Source organism: Dendrobates tinctorius, unplaced genomic scaffold (assembly GCF_039654945.1).
Source record: "Dendrobates tinctorius isolate UK_male_01 unplaced genomic scaffold, ASM3965494v1 ptg000059l, whole genome shotgun sequence".
Taxonomy (NCBI): domain Eukaryota; kingdom Metazoa; phylum Chordata; class Amphibia; order Anura; family Dendrobatidae; genus Dendrobates; species Dendrobates tinctorius.
In genome coordinates, this window is record NW_027361727.1 from 3,500,380 (window position 1) to 3,516,806 (window position 16,427).

The window sequence follows — 16,427 nt, forward strand, 5'->3', positions numbered from 1 at the left end:
TGACATACAGGGAATTCTCCCTCAAGATCCGGAACACAGTCTGCATATGTTCCACATGAGAATCCCAATCCTTGGAGAAGATCAAAATATCATCCAGATAGATAATCAAAAATTTATCGACAAAATCTCGGAAAATATCGTTCATGAAGCACTGGAAGACAGAAGGGGCATTAGTGAGCCCAAAAGGCATCACCAGGTACTCAAAATGTCCCTCCAGAGTATTAAACGCCGTCTTCCATTCATCCCCATGCTTAATGCGAATAAGATTATACGCCCCCCTGAGGTCAAGCTTGGTAAACCAGCAAGCACCTTTAACTCTGGAGAATAGATCAGAAATCAGGGGTAACGGATACTGATATTTAACAGTAATTTTGTTGAGAGCACGATAATCAATACAAGGTCTTAATGATCCATCCTTTTTGGCTACAAAAAAAAAAAACGGCACCTAAGGGTGACGAGGATGGTCTAATATGACCCTTCTCCAACGCCTCCTTAATATAGGATCGCATAGCCTCGTGCTCGGGTACAGATAAATTGAAGAGCCGACCCTTGGGAAATTTACACCATAACTCCTATGAGGAGGCAGAGACGCAGACTCATTCTCACTAAATACATCATAAAAGTCCGCCAAATAATCAGGAACATCATGCGACTGAGGAGAGGTGGAAAACACCGGAGCCTCACTAAAGGGCACACCGACAACCCCAACTCACCACAGACACAGATTTCCAATCCAAAACTGGATTATGAATTTGTAACCAGGGAAACCCCAGAACAATAGTATCATGCAGATTATGTAACACCAAAAACCTGCAATTTTCTTGATGGTCTGGGGCGACCCGCATTACCACCTGGGTCCAAAACTGAGGTTTATTTTTAGCCAAAGGAGTACCATCAATCCCCCTCAAAGGGATAGGCGTCTGCAGAGGTGTCATCGGAAATCCACAACGTTTAGCAAAATCCAAGTCCATTAGGTTTAGAGCTGCTCCCGAATCCACAAAAGCCTTGGCGGAAAATGTGGACAGGGAGCAGATCAGAGTAATAGCCAGAAGAAACTTAGGTTGAACACCACCAACAGAAAACGTGTGTGCAAGGCGTTTCTCGCGTTTAGGACAGACAGAAATAATATGCGAGGCATCTCCACAGAAAAAAAACAACTTATTACGCCTTCTGAACTCCAGACGCTGCTCTCTGGAAAAAACTATCACATTGCATAGGTTCAGACATCTGTTCAACAGGTGGCAACACCTCTCGTGCAGCTCTGCGTTCGCGCAAACGCCGATCAACCTGAATGGCTAAAGACATAGAATAGTCAAGACCAGAGGGAACAGGAAATCCCACCATAGTATCTTTTACGGCTTCTGACAACCCCTTCCGAAAGAGAGCAGCCAAGGCATTATCATTCCAGGTAGTAAGTACTGCCCACTTTCGGAATTTTTGACAGTACAATTCTGCAGAATCACGACCCTGGTTCAATGCCAGCAGGGTCTTTTCAGCCTGATCAATGGCATTAGGTTCATCATACAACAACCCCAAGGCCTGAAAAAATGCGTTCACATTAGTCAGAATAGGATCATCTGGTTTCAAAGAAAACGCCCAATCCTGGGGATCGCCACGCAGCAAAGAGATGACAATTTTAACCTGCTGCGCGGAGCTCCCTGAAGAGTTAGGCTTCAAGGCAAAAAATAATTTACAATTATTTTTGAAATTCAAAAATTTAGACCAATCCCCAAAAAATACATCAGGTGTAGGAATCTTTGGTTCAGCAGCATGTGAATGAGCAAGGTAGGCGGAAATTCCCCGCACTTCCGCAGCGAGCTGCTCCACACGATCAGACAATTACTTTATCTCCATTGAGAGAAAAAAAAATTCCCCCTACGGCCTCAGAGATATAGAGGAAAAAATATACACACCTTTTTTTTAATTTTTTTATACAATTCTTTCCTGCAATTGAGTACCCTAGGATCTGCGGTATGGCGGGTGATTCTGTTATGATTGAGTCACCGTAGGAGGCAAAAATAGAAATGCTAGCTAAGTCCAGAAAACCAGAGAAGTTGGCAGCTATCGGATTGCAGACCCCTGAACCTATCAACACAACTAGCAGTAGCCGTGGGGGGCTCCTACGATGCCCTAGGCCCCTCGATCACAGCCGGAGGACTACATAGCCTAAAGACAGAAAGGGAAATCTAAACTGCCCCAGAGCAGACCCCAAAGCAAAAGGCAGCCCCCAACATATGACGGTGAAGCAAGAAGAAAGAACAAAACACAGACGGAAAGATAGACTGAGCAAAGATGGGGCCCCAGCTAGCTTAGATAGGAAAGGACAGGAAGGCTGCTGTCTGCAATCCGTGAAAAACCCTATGAAAATAAGAGCCAACAACTGACAGTAAAAAAGGCCCTGAAGACGCTAGGCTTCAAAAAAGCTATGTCAGTACTCAGGAATATTCTGAAGGCAGAGCAACAGGCAAAAGGAGATTCAGCTCACCCCAGCAGGGAATGGCAGAATCCAGAAAAGCAAGGAAAACAAAACACTAATGCAAAAGGCAAAGCAGAAATCTTAGCTTTAGATGAGCAGGAATCAGACTGGTTTCCTAGAAGTCCACAGAGAAATCACCCGCAGGCCAGAAGTGCGTCGTCAGCCTTATATCCAGTCATTAACTCCACTCAGCCAGTCATCATCATCAGCCCCAGGTGTTTGACAATCAGGCTCACTACCTTTCTTCACCAGAAGAGGGAGTTCCTCGGGCCTCAGTAGTGAAGGGGAAAATGAACTCACAACATGCTCCTATGTACAAGAATATAACTACTATAATACTGCCTCCTATGTACATTGGGTCCTTATTACCAATATACAGTATGAACAGAAGTTTCCTTTCTGCTATTGATTCCAGGAGTCATTATTCTGCAGTTGTCACGTTTTGCCACTCATATTTGGGGTCATCAACTTCTGTGACATTGGACAGAAACTTTTCCAACTTCACCTCATTTACTGAGAACAAACCAGTTCTGGCAGCCGCTAATTTATTAGATGGTTAATTGCTGCTGAGCATTAATCGTCCCGATACTTCACTGTCACTCGGCTTTTCTGCTGCTGTCACTGGACTTCTGTATTTATTCACATCAGGCAGATACAATTATCACAATCCATCTCATTGTCGGGAATCCACCGGTCACAGAGAACATGTAACACAGGAAACACGGTACATAAAAGGATATTAAAGCCATATAAAAAAAAAAAAAAGAAAATTTGCATCTAGTGCTGAAGAGAAATCTGTAGTCCTAACTCTTCTCTAGTCACATCTGTGTGGTGGAAGACACTCTGCTCCGGTGACATGATGGTCACTGGAAGCCATTGACTCTCAGTAGGGTCTGTTAAGTTTTGACATGGTGTCCATTGGTTTTAAAACTTGAAAATTTGGGACACAGGTCCCAAGAATTGATGGAAAGTTTCTTTTTTTTTTTTACAATCTCTAAAGTTTGTCCCAGCATAACACTATCATCTACAATCACGAATGAACAGAATGGAGTCCTAGAGCCTCAGGTGAATGGGGTAATGGTAGGGCATGCACAGCATCACCAGTACATTGGTAATAATGGAGGTATCCAGTCCGTGGTATGCATGTTTTATCATCGCCAATGTGAAATTGGGAACTCTGGAGCCCTGTTCTCTGAACCAAAGCCTGGAGGGGAGTGACCAGGTGCCTCACCTAATCTGATCTCGGATACACAGCAGCTTATGATTCCATGATCAGAGGAGAGACCAAGGAGGGGAATTAGGTGCTAAACCAGGACTGACCTTGGGTAGATGGCAGCTGACTACTTTGGGATGGATAGCTGGGACGACCCAAAGGAAGGTACAGTGAATGTTGGCAGGTGCTGAAGAACACGGGAAACCACGGATACAGATGGGACCAACTGATGGGGAGATGAATATTAGCAGGTGCAACTTTACCGGCTGACGTAGAGAACTGGCAGATACAACTAGACTGACAGACATAGAAATCAACACTGGCAGGTTCAGCGGGACCGGTTGACGTAGAGAAAAGCACTGGCAGGTGCAACAACACCGACTGATATAGAGATGAGCACTGGCAGGCGCAGCGGGACTGGCTGATGTAGAGTAGAGCAATGGCAGTTGCAGTATACGGGGAAACGAGCACTGGGACCTGAGAACTAACAAGACTCTTAGGAAACAAGCTTACAACATTGTACAGGAACCTCCATGGTGGAGAAGGTGCCTTAAATAGTAAGTGTTCTCCAGTTATTGGCTGTGGACACTTTTAGGGAACGCACGTGGCCCCTTTAAGGGGAAGGGCGCATTCCCTAAGCACAGTGCCCAGGGACCTGCGTGCGGGGCGCACACCGTGGGCAGCTACAGACCTGGAAGGAGAGTGAGCAGGACGGGGCCCGCCGCGGTGAGTATGCTGGCGTTTCTGCCAGCAGAGAGAGACCGCACGCAGAGACGTTGGCGCTACACAATGCATTGTCACAACAGCTGTTGGGAGGTGCTGCTGCACATTGGTCTGTTTAGTTGCAAGCTGGGCTATGTAGGATTCTGCAGAGTTTGATCCAACCACCAAATGGAGGACTCAATCAAGCCCTGTGTAGTCCGGTCCTGTAGTCACGAATTACTCCACTCCACCTCTGTAACCAGAGATAGAAGGAGTAAAACACAAGTTGTTTGTAGTCTGTAACTAAGAAGATACAGTACATAAATCTACATTGGAGCTGTATACACAAGTGATTTTAATTTAGATTAATAGGTGATGTGCAAATTTTAATTTTCTTAGGTGCAGCGGCATAACTAAAATGGTGCAAAAGAATACATACCTGTTGGATCAGTTCAGTTTCTAGAAACCTGACCCCAGCTCCTTATTAATGTTTTTTCGGGTGGTGTAGGGGATCCTGCATTACTTTGGAATAGACTGACTCCTCTAAAGATGGAGATTACTGTGTGCTGATTATACAGACAGATCATGGAAGAAGAAAGATCTTTTATCTCGGGACCCGACTCCTGGAACAACAGAATCTAACGTGCTGAATTGGAAGTCTGCAATTTATGAAACAGAACAGTTTAATTACAATGCATAATAATGAACGCCTAAGGTGGCTTGTAGGAAATCCAGTTTTGTGTCTCAGCAGGAGATTGGCGAGAGTTAGACGAGCATGAACTGTAAGCTAATGAACACGGGGGGAGACGGCTCTAATGATGGGAGCTGTCTGTAACACGTGCTGGGAACATACATGTACTGTATACAGTATCCACACGTGTCAACAGCCTGAGCAGTTACACTGCGTTCCATAGTATTATGCGAATTAGTTTTAAGTGTAACAAAGATGTAATTTTTTTGTTTTGCATATAAATTCATGGATGGTATTATGTCTCAGGGCCTTTGGATCACTGAAATCAATCTCAATCACCTGTGAATTTGTTTTCCAGGTGAGGCCTAATTAAAGGAAAACAACTTAAGGGGTTTCACATTATTAAGAAGCCATGTTTCAAGCAATATAGGAAAGAAAAAGGATCTCTCTGCTGCCGAAAAGCGTCAAATAGCACAGCGTCTGGTCCAAGGTATGAAAACATTAGATATTTCATGAAAACTTAAGTGTGATCATCATACGGTGATAAGATTTGTGACAGAGAGCACAGAAGGGTTGGTGCAGTAAAAGGCATAATGAGGAAGGTTTCTGCCAGGCAAATTCATTGTATTAAGAGAGCAGCTGCTAAAATACCATTACAAAACAGCAAACAGGTATTTGGTGGCTCTGGAGTCCCACAAACCTCAAGGTGTAAGATCCTCTAGAGGCCGCAGTTGTGCATAATTCTACTATTCAGCCAACCTTAAGCAGTGCACACAAGCAGAAATGGTTGCGTTGGGCCCAGACATACATGGTCTAATTTAAAAAAAAAAGTCTTCTTTTCTGATGATGCCAAAGCTGGATGGTCCAGATGGATGAAGTACTGGAAGGTTGGTGGATTGCCATCATATCCCAACAGTTCTTTACAAAGTATAAAATGTTTGGAAACTTAGTTGTGCTGAATTATTTAGAAAAGTACACTGTGAGGTTTTTTTTGTGTGTTGGAAAAAATCCTGTTATCATTGGGAGGTTTGTCCAATAAAATGTGATTATTACGGTTGATGATTGAAACATTATACTGAGTCATTCACATCAGCCATTTAGGAAAATCAAAATAGCATTTGCATAATAATTTGCAACGTGCTGTATTCAAAGGGAACCTGTCACCAGTTTTGGCAGCTATGAAGTAAGGTCACCACCTTTCAGGGCCGATATACAGCATTCTATAATGCTGTATATCTGACCCAAACTCGACCTAGAAGAACTGGAAAATAACTTTCATTATACTTACCTGTGGGGCGGTCCGGTCTAAGGGGTGTCGCTCTTCTTGGTCTGGCGCATCCCATCTTCTTATAATCGCCGTCCTCCTTCTTGGTTCGAATGGATGACGCGTCGCTGCATCATACACACAGGCTCCCTGTCAATGCACTCCTGCGTAGGCGTACTTATCTGTCCTGTTAAGGGCAGAGCAAAAGTACTGCAGTGCGCAGGCACCGGTAAAGGTCAGAGAAGCCCAGCGCCTGTGCACTGCAGTACTTTGCTCACAACAGGGCAGAGAAGTATGCCTACGCAGGAGCGCGAGGCCGAGCAGACTGTGTGGATGATGAAGGGACGCGTCATCCACACGAACCAAGAAGGACGGCAACGCAAGATGGGAGGGCGCCAGACCAAGAAGAGCGACAACCCCTCGAACCGGACCGTGTTATGAATGGGTCACCGAGGAGAAAAACAAGACCAAGCTAAGTCACAGAAAACCAGAGAGGTTGGTAACTACGCGGACTGCAGATCCCTGATCCTAACCACACAACTAACAGCAGCCGTGGAGCGTACCTACGATGATTCTAGACGCCTCGTCACAGCCGGAGGACTAAATAAGCCTAAAGCAAGAAAAGGGGAAATCTAAACTGCCCCAGAGCAGACCCCAAAGGAATAGACAGCCCCCACACATGTATCGACGTTGAGACAAGATGAAAGCACAAACACAGGTAGGAAAATAGGCTGAGCAAACAATGGGGCCCACACTAACTAGAAAGGACAGGAAAGGAAATATACTGTCTGCAATCACGCCAAAAAACCCTGCAAAAAATGGCCAACACTTCTGATAGCAAAAAATACCCTGAAGTCACTAGACTTCTCCCACTATATCAGCACTCTGGCATATTCTGAGAACAGAGCAAAAAGAGGCCAATCTAATAAGGGACAAAAAGCAAACTGGCACATACAGTAACATAAGAGTGGAAATTCAGCACAGCCCCAGCCGGGGCTGGCTGACCACACAAAAACTGAATAGACCAAACCAAATGAGAACATAAGCAGAGAACAAGTTAGCTTGAGAAGGCAGGAACTGAGCTGGAAACTAAGACCTCAGGAGGCAGGAAAAAATCACCAGCATGGGAATAGGGAGTCGGCTGTCTTAAATCCATTCTGAGACTCCAGATGTCCAATCCTCTTCCTCATTATCAGGTGGCAGGTCTCTTAATTATTTCAGCTTCACTACCTCCTGCCACCACCAGAGGGAGCCCGGAAAGAGAACTCACAACTCCTCTGTCAGCACAACCAGCTCCATCACCAGAAACCAGAGGCAGACCAGAAAATGAGTTCACAATAGGACCACCCCGCAGGTGAGTATAAATGTTATTTTTCAGTTCTTCTAGGTCGGGTTGGGGACAGATATACATGTACAGCATTATACAGGGTGGGCCATTTATAAGGGTGGGCCATTTATCAGGTTAGACCTGGGTGGGCCATTTATATGGATACACCCAAATTAAATGGGAATGGTTGGTGATATCAACTTCCTGTTTGTGGCACATTAGTATATGGGAGGGGAAAAGCTTTTCAAGATGGGTGGTGACCTTGGCGGCCATTTTAAGTCGGCCCACCAAGGGGAACCATATAAATGGCCCACCCAGGTGTATCCATATAAATGGCCCACCCTGTAGAATACTGTATATCAGCCTTGAAAGGTGGTGGCGGTAACTCGTATCGGTCAAACTTGGTCGCAATTTCCCTTTAAAGACAAACGCCAATGCAAAGTACTGTAATGACATTATAGCTTTCCCTTTCTTTGCTCCCTTAGTCTACTGCTTAATATCCTCGACATACCATAACCATCACGGGTTTACTGCGACAGAGAGAAGCCGGAAGACCACAGCGTCTTTTTTCTCCTACTCCTGCACTGATTAGAAGCACTTCACCTTCATATTAAACAGTGAAAATTTCTTTTGGTAGTACAGGGGTTAATTTGCTCTGGTGAGTGTTTCTGGAAGCTTTCCTGCTGCTCTCAGCTTTGCACTATTAGCCACTCCCATCTCCTATGTAGTCTAGGTCCTGGCTAGCACTCATTGTCAGAGTCAGCTGATGCTGCATGGCTGGGGGTTGTTATTGGAGGAGGCGTTTGGTGGATTTATCTGTGACTGTTCCTTGGTTTAGAGTGTGTGATAATTCCTTTTCTTTTCCTACTTTGGTTTAACTCCATCCTCCACTCCCCACTGCATTCCTCTGTTACTTGTGCGAGTATGTTTGGTATTTTAATTTTTCTTATTACCTTGTTAGTCTGGTTGGTGTGTTACGGTACACTATTACTCCCCTTTTCCCTGGGTGGGGGAAGGGTACAGACTGAAGGCGGATTCAGGAGCCAAGGCAAAGTACGTGGCCCCGGCGTCTTCACCATGACAGAAGTAATCTGGGGAACAGGGTGAGATAGGGTGCCCCTGCGCCCCTAGCATTAGAGACAGGGAAGGAGTCATGACATTAACATTTCAGAATCACAAAGATGCAATCTCATGAAGAAAAAAAAAAAAGCTAAACATCCACTTAGGCCTGTTTCACACATCCATTTTTTGTGTCCGCCAAACGGATCAGTTTCCGTTTTTTGACGGAAACGGATCCGTTTTTTTAAAAAAACGGATCAGTTTTTTGACGGATCCGCGGTAACCGCTATTGAAAGTCTATGGGACGCAAAAACGGATCCTGCAAAAAAATGGCGGATCCGTTTTTTAACGGAAACCATCGGATTTAGACGGATTTGAAAAAACGGAAGTGTTATCTTCCTGTTTGGCGACCACCATTTCAGCACATTTGCTACATGGACGAAAGTGGTCACAGAAATTTCTGAATATCTGCTATACAACATACTCCCTTCTCAAAGCTGCACAGACTTGTTACAAGGCCATCAATTTGTGATCTCCGTATTGAATGAGAAACCAAAACCAACAATATTCTAAAACTTGAGATGTCAGCTGAAAGTACAAACTATGAAATTGGTCAATGATCGACCAGCAGTAATATTAGTGCCGGTTATGACACGTCTGTCTGCACAATGGATCAGTAACACACACTGAATGCCTGCCCGGCCGTTCATTGTGCAGAGACCATACCCAACAATCACAGGAGACTTTTTTTTTCTAGTAACTTTATTCAAATAGATAGAAAAATAAGTGCTGTATAGTACAGTGACTTCTGCCATTATTGCAGCATGTAGGTCTGGGTGACGTCATTTACAGACAGTATTATAATGAGGGAACGGGGGTCCTTCCTGTTCTTACGCACTGTTATCTTGCCATCCAGAGTTTTACCTGCAAAGAGAAGAAGGGACCTTTAAATCCATGCATTCAACCCAGTGTCATGATAGATTATTACTAGTGATGAGAGAATGTGCTTGGATATGGTGTTATCTGAGCATGTTCAGGTGCTAACCGAGTGACTTCCGGGTGCTCAAATAGTATGATCGAATACCCGTGGCTGCTGTCTCGCTGCTGTTCAACAGCCGCAACAAATGCACGGATTTCCTGTTTGTTAGGCAATCCTTGCATATGTTGCGTCTGTCATGCAGCCGCGGGACTCGAACATATTATTCGACCACGCCGAAGATACTTGGTTAGCACACGAGCACTAATTTTAAGTCAAATTTATCATGTCATGTGTGCCATTTTCAAATATTTATATCAAAGACTGACCGTCACTTCCAACAGAAATACAGGTTTACAGCTAAAGCTAAGAGATCCACTTTTCTATGTAACTAACAAACTAAAGCTCACTAACGCCATAGTATGCAAATGCGCAATATACGAAATTGGAATTGCATTGCTTCTCTAGAAAAAAAACAAACAGAAGTTAAAATGAAGATACTTAGTACATAAATTGACCAATTCATGTTTGCCTAACAGCCACAACAAGGTGACATTCTTTGCTGGGAACCCCAGGAGCGGTATCATATTAGTTTAAATTCCCAGCAAATAAGGATGCCTTGTCATGGCTGTTGGGCAAACATGAATTGGCCAATTTATGAACCTAAGTATATTCATTTTAACTTTTTCTTTTCTAAAGTAGCAATGCAATTTCATACAGTCATGGCCAAAAGTTTTGAGAATGACACAAATATTATATTTTCACATGATCTGCTGCCCTCTGGTTTTTATGTGTTTGTCAGATGTTTTTATCACATACAGAAATATAATTGCAATCATATTATGAGTAACAAAAGGTTATATTGACAGTTAGAATGAGTTAATGCAGCAAGTCAATATTTGCAGTGTTGACCCTTCTTCAGGACCTCAGCAATTCTCCCTGGCATGCTCTCAATCAACTTCTGGATCAAATCCTGACTGATAGCAGTCCATTCTTGCAAAATCAATGCTTTTATTTTGTCTGAATTTGAAGGTTTTTGTTTGTCCACCCGTCTCTTGATGATTGACCACAAGTTCTCAATGGGATTAAGATCTGGGGAGTTTCCAGGCCATGGTCCCAAAATCTCTATGTTTTGTTCCCTGAGCCATTTAGTTATCACCTTTGCTTTATGGCAAGGTGCTCCATCATGTTGAAACATGGATTTTTGTGAGTACTCACCGTAAAATCCTTTTCTCCGAGACGCTCATTGGGGGACACAGGTACTGTGGGTGTATGCTACTGCCATCTGGAGGCTGACACTAGGCAATACAACACAAGGTTAGCTCCTCCCCCGCCGAATACACCCTCGCCCCGATTGCAGGCGGAAACCAGTTTAGTGCAATTCAGTAGGAGAGCAATAACCATTAGCCTTAATGCAGTAAACAATATGTCTGGCAAAGGACCACCCTGACCTTCACCACAACATACACATTAATTAAATAAACAAGAGCCAACAGGCTAACAGGGTGGGTGCTGTGTCCCCCAATGAGCGTCTCGGAGAAAAGGATTTTACGGTGAGTACTCACAAAAATCCATGTTTCTCCTTCGTCTCATTGGGGGACACAGGTACTGTGGGACGTCCTAAAGCAGTCCCTGGGTGGGAGATTGACTCACCTATCCAAGCTCCATGCATCCCTTGTTTAAAGGTGCGTTACCGCTGCTTGGAGAATCCTTCTACCCAGGCTCGCATCCACCGAAGCCTGCGTATGGACAATGTAACATCTAGTAAACGTGTACAGGCTGGACCAGGTTGCTGCTTTGCATACCTGCTCCGCCGCCAAAGCGCCCAGGAGGCGCCCACTGCCTGAGTAAAATGCGCTTTGATCCATGATGGAACCAGCGCCCCTCTGATGCGATAGGCCTCTTGAATAGTTAAATGGATCCCTCTCGCTATGGTCGATTTTTGAGGCAGCGCGTCCCTTCCTGGGCCCTTCAGGGAGCATGAACGGCGCATCCGTCTGGCGCAAGGGAGCTGTCCTTGACACGTACCTCCGGAGAGCTCTTACCAGGCCAAACGTGTGCAGCGCTTCTTCCACGCGCTGCACTGATACCGGACAGGACAAGCGCAAGCCAATATCCTCCTTGATATGGAATGAGGACACCTCTTTGGAAGAAAAAAGGGGGGAGCTGACTTAAGCACCCCTTATCTTGCGGAAAGTGAGGAACGATACTCTGCACGACAGCGCCAACTCCAACAATCGCCTAACTGGGGTGACGGCTACCAAAAATACCCCCTTCCGACGAAATGGTAAAGGAAAGACCTGTAGCGGCTCACAGGGAGCTTCCTGCAGAACACTCAGGACTAGGATAAGGTCCCCGGTGTCCATTGGCGCCTTATAGGGAGGTACTAGATGAGAGACTCCCTGGATGAAAGCCTTTACCTGCATATTAGTAGCCATTCTACACTCGGATAGGAATGACAATGCCGATATCCGACTTCTAAAAGAGCTCGGGCTAATCCTGCATCTAGGCCCAACTGGAGAGAGGCCAAGATGCCGGGAATAGAGAATGTCCGGGACGAAAGACCATGCTCTCGACCCTAAGCAAAGCAAAGAACAACTTTCAGGAGTAACGATAGACTCTCGCCGAGGTATGCTTCCTGGCGCTAACCATTGTAGCGCCCACCTCGTGGTGAAAACCCCGCTTGAGCTAGAATCCAAGATTCAACGGCCATGCCATGTAACCCAGGGCCCCCCGAGTTCGGGTGGCAGATCGGTCTTTGGGACAGCCGATCCGCACACTGCGGCAATCGCCACTGGATGTCGGTGAGCCGCTGTATCGGATCTGCATAGCATGCCCGTCAGGGCCCATCTGGTACCAGCAGCTCTACTGGTACCCCTTCTACCTTGATTTTTCTGATAACTCCTGGAAGCGATGGTAACGGAGGAAACAGGTATGGAAAGGCGAAACCGGTCCCCTGGTAGAACCAACGCCTCCACCCCGAACACTCGTGGGACCCGTGCCCGAGCAACGAACACGGGCACCTTGGAGATCATTTTGGACGCCCTCAGATCTACATCTGGTGTCCCCCATCATTGCAAATATGCTGAACAACCTTGGGTTGCCGGGCCCCTCCCCAGCCACGACCTCCTGTCAGCTGAGGAAGTAGACTGCCCAATTCTCTACCCCTGAGATGTGGCCCGCCGAAAATACCGCTGGATGTTCTCGGCTCACTGCCGGATGTGTCCCGTCTCACGCATGGTTGTCCTGCTGCGCGTGCCCCTTTGATGATTTACGTAAGCCACTACCGTGGCATTGACTGCCTGACTCCAAACGGGTGGTTCGGCTATGAAGTGCCGAAAATACTGCAGCGTCCGCCGGACTATACGTATCTCCAACAAGCTGACCTGGAGGCGTGCCTCCTGTCGCGACCATTGGCCCTGAGTCCTGTGGTAATGAAACATTGCTCCCCAGGCCCAGGAGGCTGGCATCTGTTGTGACCACTAGCCAGTGCTCTGGGGGAAAAGGCTTACCCTGAAGAAGCAAAGATCTGACCGTCCACCACTCCAGTGACTATCTGAGCTGAGAGGATAGCTGGCACCGCTGATCGAGGGCAAATGGATTCTTATCCCAATCTAACAAGAGAGCCTGCTGTAGCGGGTGAAGGAAGGAAACTGGGCAAACGGAATCGCTCTACTTGCTGCCACCATCTTCCCCAGCATCCTTATCCCGAAACGAATGGAGCGAGGAACTGGCTGCTGGAGCTCCCGGACTCCCTGCTGGAGCGGTACGGCTCTGTCTTGAGGGAGACTCACCAACCCTCGGGAGGTATCGAAGATCATTCCTAGGAAGAAAATCCTGTGGGTTGGGTCAAGGGATGACCTTTCCCTGTTGACCAACCATCCTAAACGGAATAGTGTATCTTAGCGTAATGCTGACATTCTCCTTGCCTGCTCAAAAAGAGGGACCCTTCACCAAGAGGTCGTCTAAGTATGCAAGACGACTATGCCCCGAGAGTGTAAGACGGCCCTCACGCCTATGCAGGTAGGCATCCTAAAAACCGACTTAGGCTATGTATTCTCTCTGCACCATGCCCGATATAACCGAACGAAGCTATTCCATCCTGAAATGTGTGACCCTGATGAACTTGTTCAGGAGCCTCAGGTTCAAAATCGTCCTGACTGTCCCGTCCCTTTCGGGGACTGTGAAGAGATTGGAATAAAACCTCTGAGCCCTCTCGAGCTCTGGTATGGAATAATGACTTGTCGTCCTGGAGTGACCTGATGGCCCCCCGCAACGTCCCTGCCCTGGACTGTACCTTGGGAAGTTGGGCAGACAAAAAACCGTCTTGGGGGTTCCTCAGACTGTAAGTCGTACCCGTAGACACTAGTTTCGTCCCCTATAAGTCATGTGCTAACTCGACCCAGAATGACGAAATAAGAGCAGGCGCCCGCCTGCCCTGTTGATGTCGCCCATAATGCTCTCCGAGTCATTTGGCTGGGGGTTCCTGGCACCTCTCGACCTGGCGGGAGCGGAACCCTCCACTGGATTGGGTCTACTTGAGACCTGTTGCTCCCTGTTCTGGCTGGGGCGACATGGACCGGCCAAACTGGCTGCCGCCGTCCCCCCCCGGAGTTGCGAAAGACCCGAAACTATGTCGGAAACTAGGAAAAAAGGTTGCCTGATCTTCTGCTGTGGAAGGAAGCTGCTCTTTCCTCCTGCCGCGTCAGAAATGCGCTGATCCAAATCTTTCCCCGAACAGGCCCTTAATAGGGTATGGAAGTCAGAGACCTCATGGAAATAGAATCCTCTCGCCAAGCCCTTAAAAAAAGGGGGTCTCCTAATGGCTACCGCGTTAGCGGCTGCCGATGCTGCACAATTGGCTGCATCCAAGGAGGCATTGATCAAGTAGTCTCTGGCCATAGGAATCTAAATTGTGACCTCTAACACCTCCGCAGACAGATCTCTATCTTGCAAAGCCTTATTCACTGACTCAGACCATGCCATCATGGCCTTGGTTCACCCTGTTGTAACGCATGACCCCAGACCTGCTAGCGCGGGCTGTTCTCCCATTCGGGTTCCGGCCAAGGCTCAAGTTACTTAGCGGCCGCCACCTGACGAATGCAGTCACGCTCGGCCTAGAATGGCGGGTGGCACCGCAAAGGAGGGGGCGAGCGCTGAAGCTGACGCTTCAAACACACTAATCAAGCCAAGCTCTCAATGAGCCTATCAGAGGGATTCTTAACGGACTTCGAGGCCAGACGAGATACTGGTGGATCCACCCTGGTGATTCCGTCGATCTCTTTTTTTTTTTTTTTTTACACAGAGTTCAGGGGCAAATGGATATCTTGCCTCCATAGTCCCTGACTCCTTCAAACTCTGGGTGAGTGCCAAAGACTCCGTGCGGACGCCTGGCCTGTCTAAAGGCTACTTTATGGCTCAAGGCCAGGGTAACTTCATTCTCTACCCCCAAGGTTTGCTTGACAGCTCCAATGAGGCTGTCTATTCCGGATATCCAGGTCCGGCGGAGCATCTGAGTCCCAATCCACACTCTGCCTGCTCCCAAGCATAGGTGACAGAGAGTGATGCTGAACTCCCAGATGCCAAGGCACCGGGCAACCCGGAAAGACCTCGTGTAGGTGCGTTCCTTTGGCATCTGTTTGGCATGAGAGCGGCCCCTGCAGGCCGAGGGTTCTCGTGAGATGGATGACCCTTCTCCGGGCATGAAGAGTCGATCGCCTTTGTAAGCGACGCCATAGTGATAGCCTTCCGGAGGATTTGGCTCTCTGGACTCAGCTACCGGAGGGGGGCTCCTGGGCACGTTTGGGCTTAGGTCCCCCATTTGGGTCCTGGCCCTGGCTCAGGCTGCTTAGCAGCCCAAGCTTCTCTACAGGAGATGTATGCAGCGTAAAAAAACAAAAAAAATAAACAGTGTGTGCTTTACCCTCCGTGGCCATATTGCATGAGCCAGGCGTTTTTACTCCTCCTCTCTTTTCCTTTTTTTTTTTTTTTCTTTTCCAGAGAGGGACTGGAGGGGGGGGGGCAGGAGGGCACCCCCCTGCGTGTCCAGCGTGCACCTGCAGCTCAGCTGCGCCTTACCCGCTCCTGCGTCCTCCACACCACCGCTCCTGCGCACCTACCCTCGGGAGGTATCGCTCTGGGGCAGGCCAACCACCCTACCTCCCGCGGCCTATCCCACCCCGAAGCCGGGGCCTCAATTAATTCGGCGCCTGCTCGGCTTCAAGGGGCGGGCCGCCGGAAGTGACATCCCGACAGAGGCGGGACTTCCGCCGCGGCCTAGCTCTGGCCAAAGCCGCGGGCTCAATTTTACCCATCCACCCGCGGGATGCGGCCGAACCAGCCCTCGACCCGTGCCCGAGGACGCCGCAGCGGCACAGCCGCAAACGCTGCAGCAGCGCGACTGCCGGAGCGCCAGGCTCCGCAACAGGAGTGGTTGGAGGTGGCGGCGGAGGTGGTGGCGACGGCGCCAGCTTACCTGCAGGAGGAAGCACTGGGAAGGATTTGCTGCACGCTCCCAGCACCCCGCTGCTGTCCGCATCTCTCTGCCCAGGAGCCCCACACACACGGCCGGTGATTCGCGATCTCTGACGACTCCACCAGGTATACCGGGGAGGAGAGGGATGGTGGGGGATCCAGGATGGTGCAGGCACCCTAACTCCGTCCAGCTTCGGCCGAGGAGAGGGACCGTCCGCCGCCTTGCAGCACCGCCGTCTAGCGTT

At 47.9% G+C, this 16,427-nt stretch overlaps 1 protein-coding gene across 2 annotated transcripts in view; it reads right to left on the reverse strand.

Annotated features, from left to right (window-relative positions):
• Window positions 1–9,476: 9,476 nt before the first annotated feature.
• PRMT3 (protein arginine methyltransferase 3) overlaps window positions 9,477–16,427 on the reverse strand; it is a 127,309-nt gene continuing 120,358 nt past the window's right edge. For both annotated transcript variants that reach the window (XM_073578311.1, XM_073578310.1), the window contains exon 16: window positions 9,477–9,656. In XM_073578311.1, the coding sequence (XP_073434412.1) occupies window positions 9,547–9,656 (110 nt within the window). In that variant the 3' untranslated portion in view covers window positions 9,477–9,546. The remainder of the gene's footprint in view (window positions 9,657–16,427) is intronic.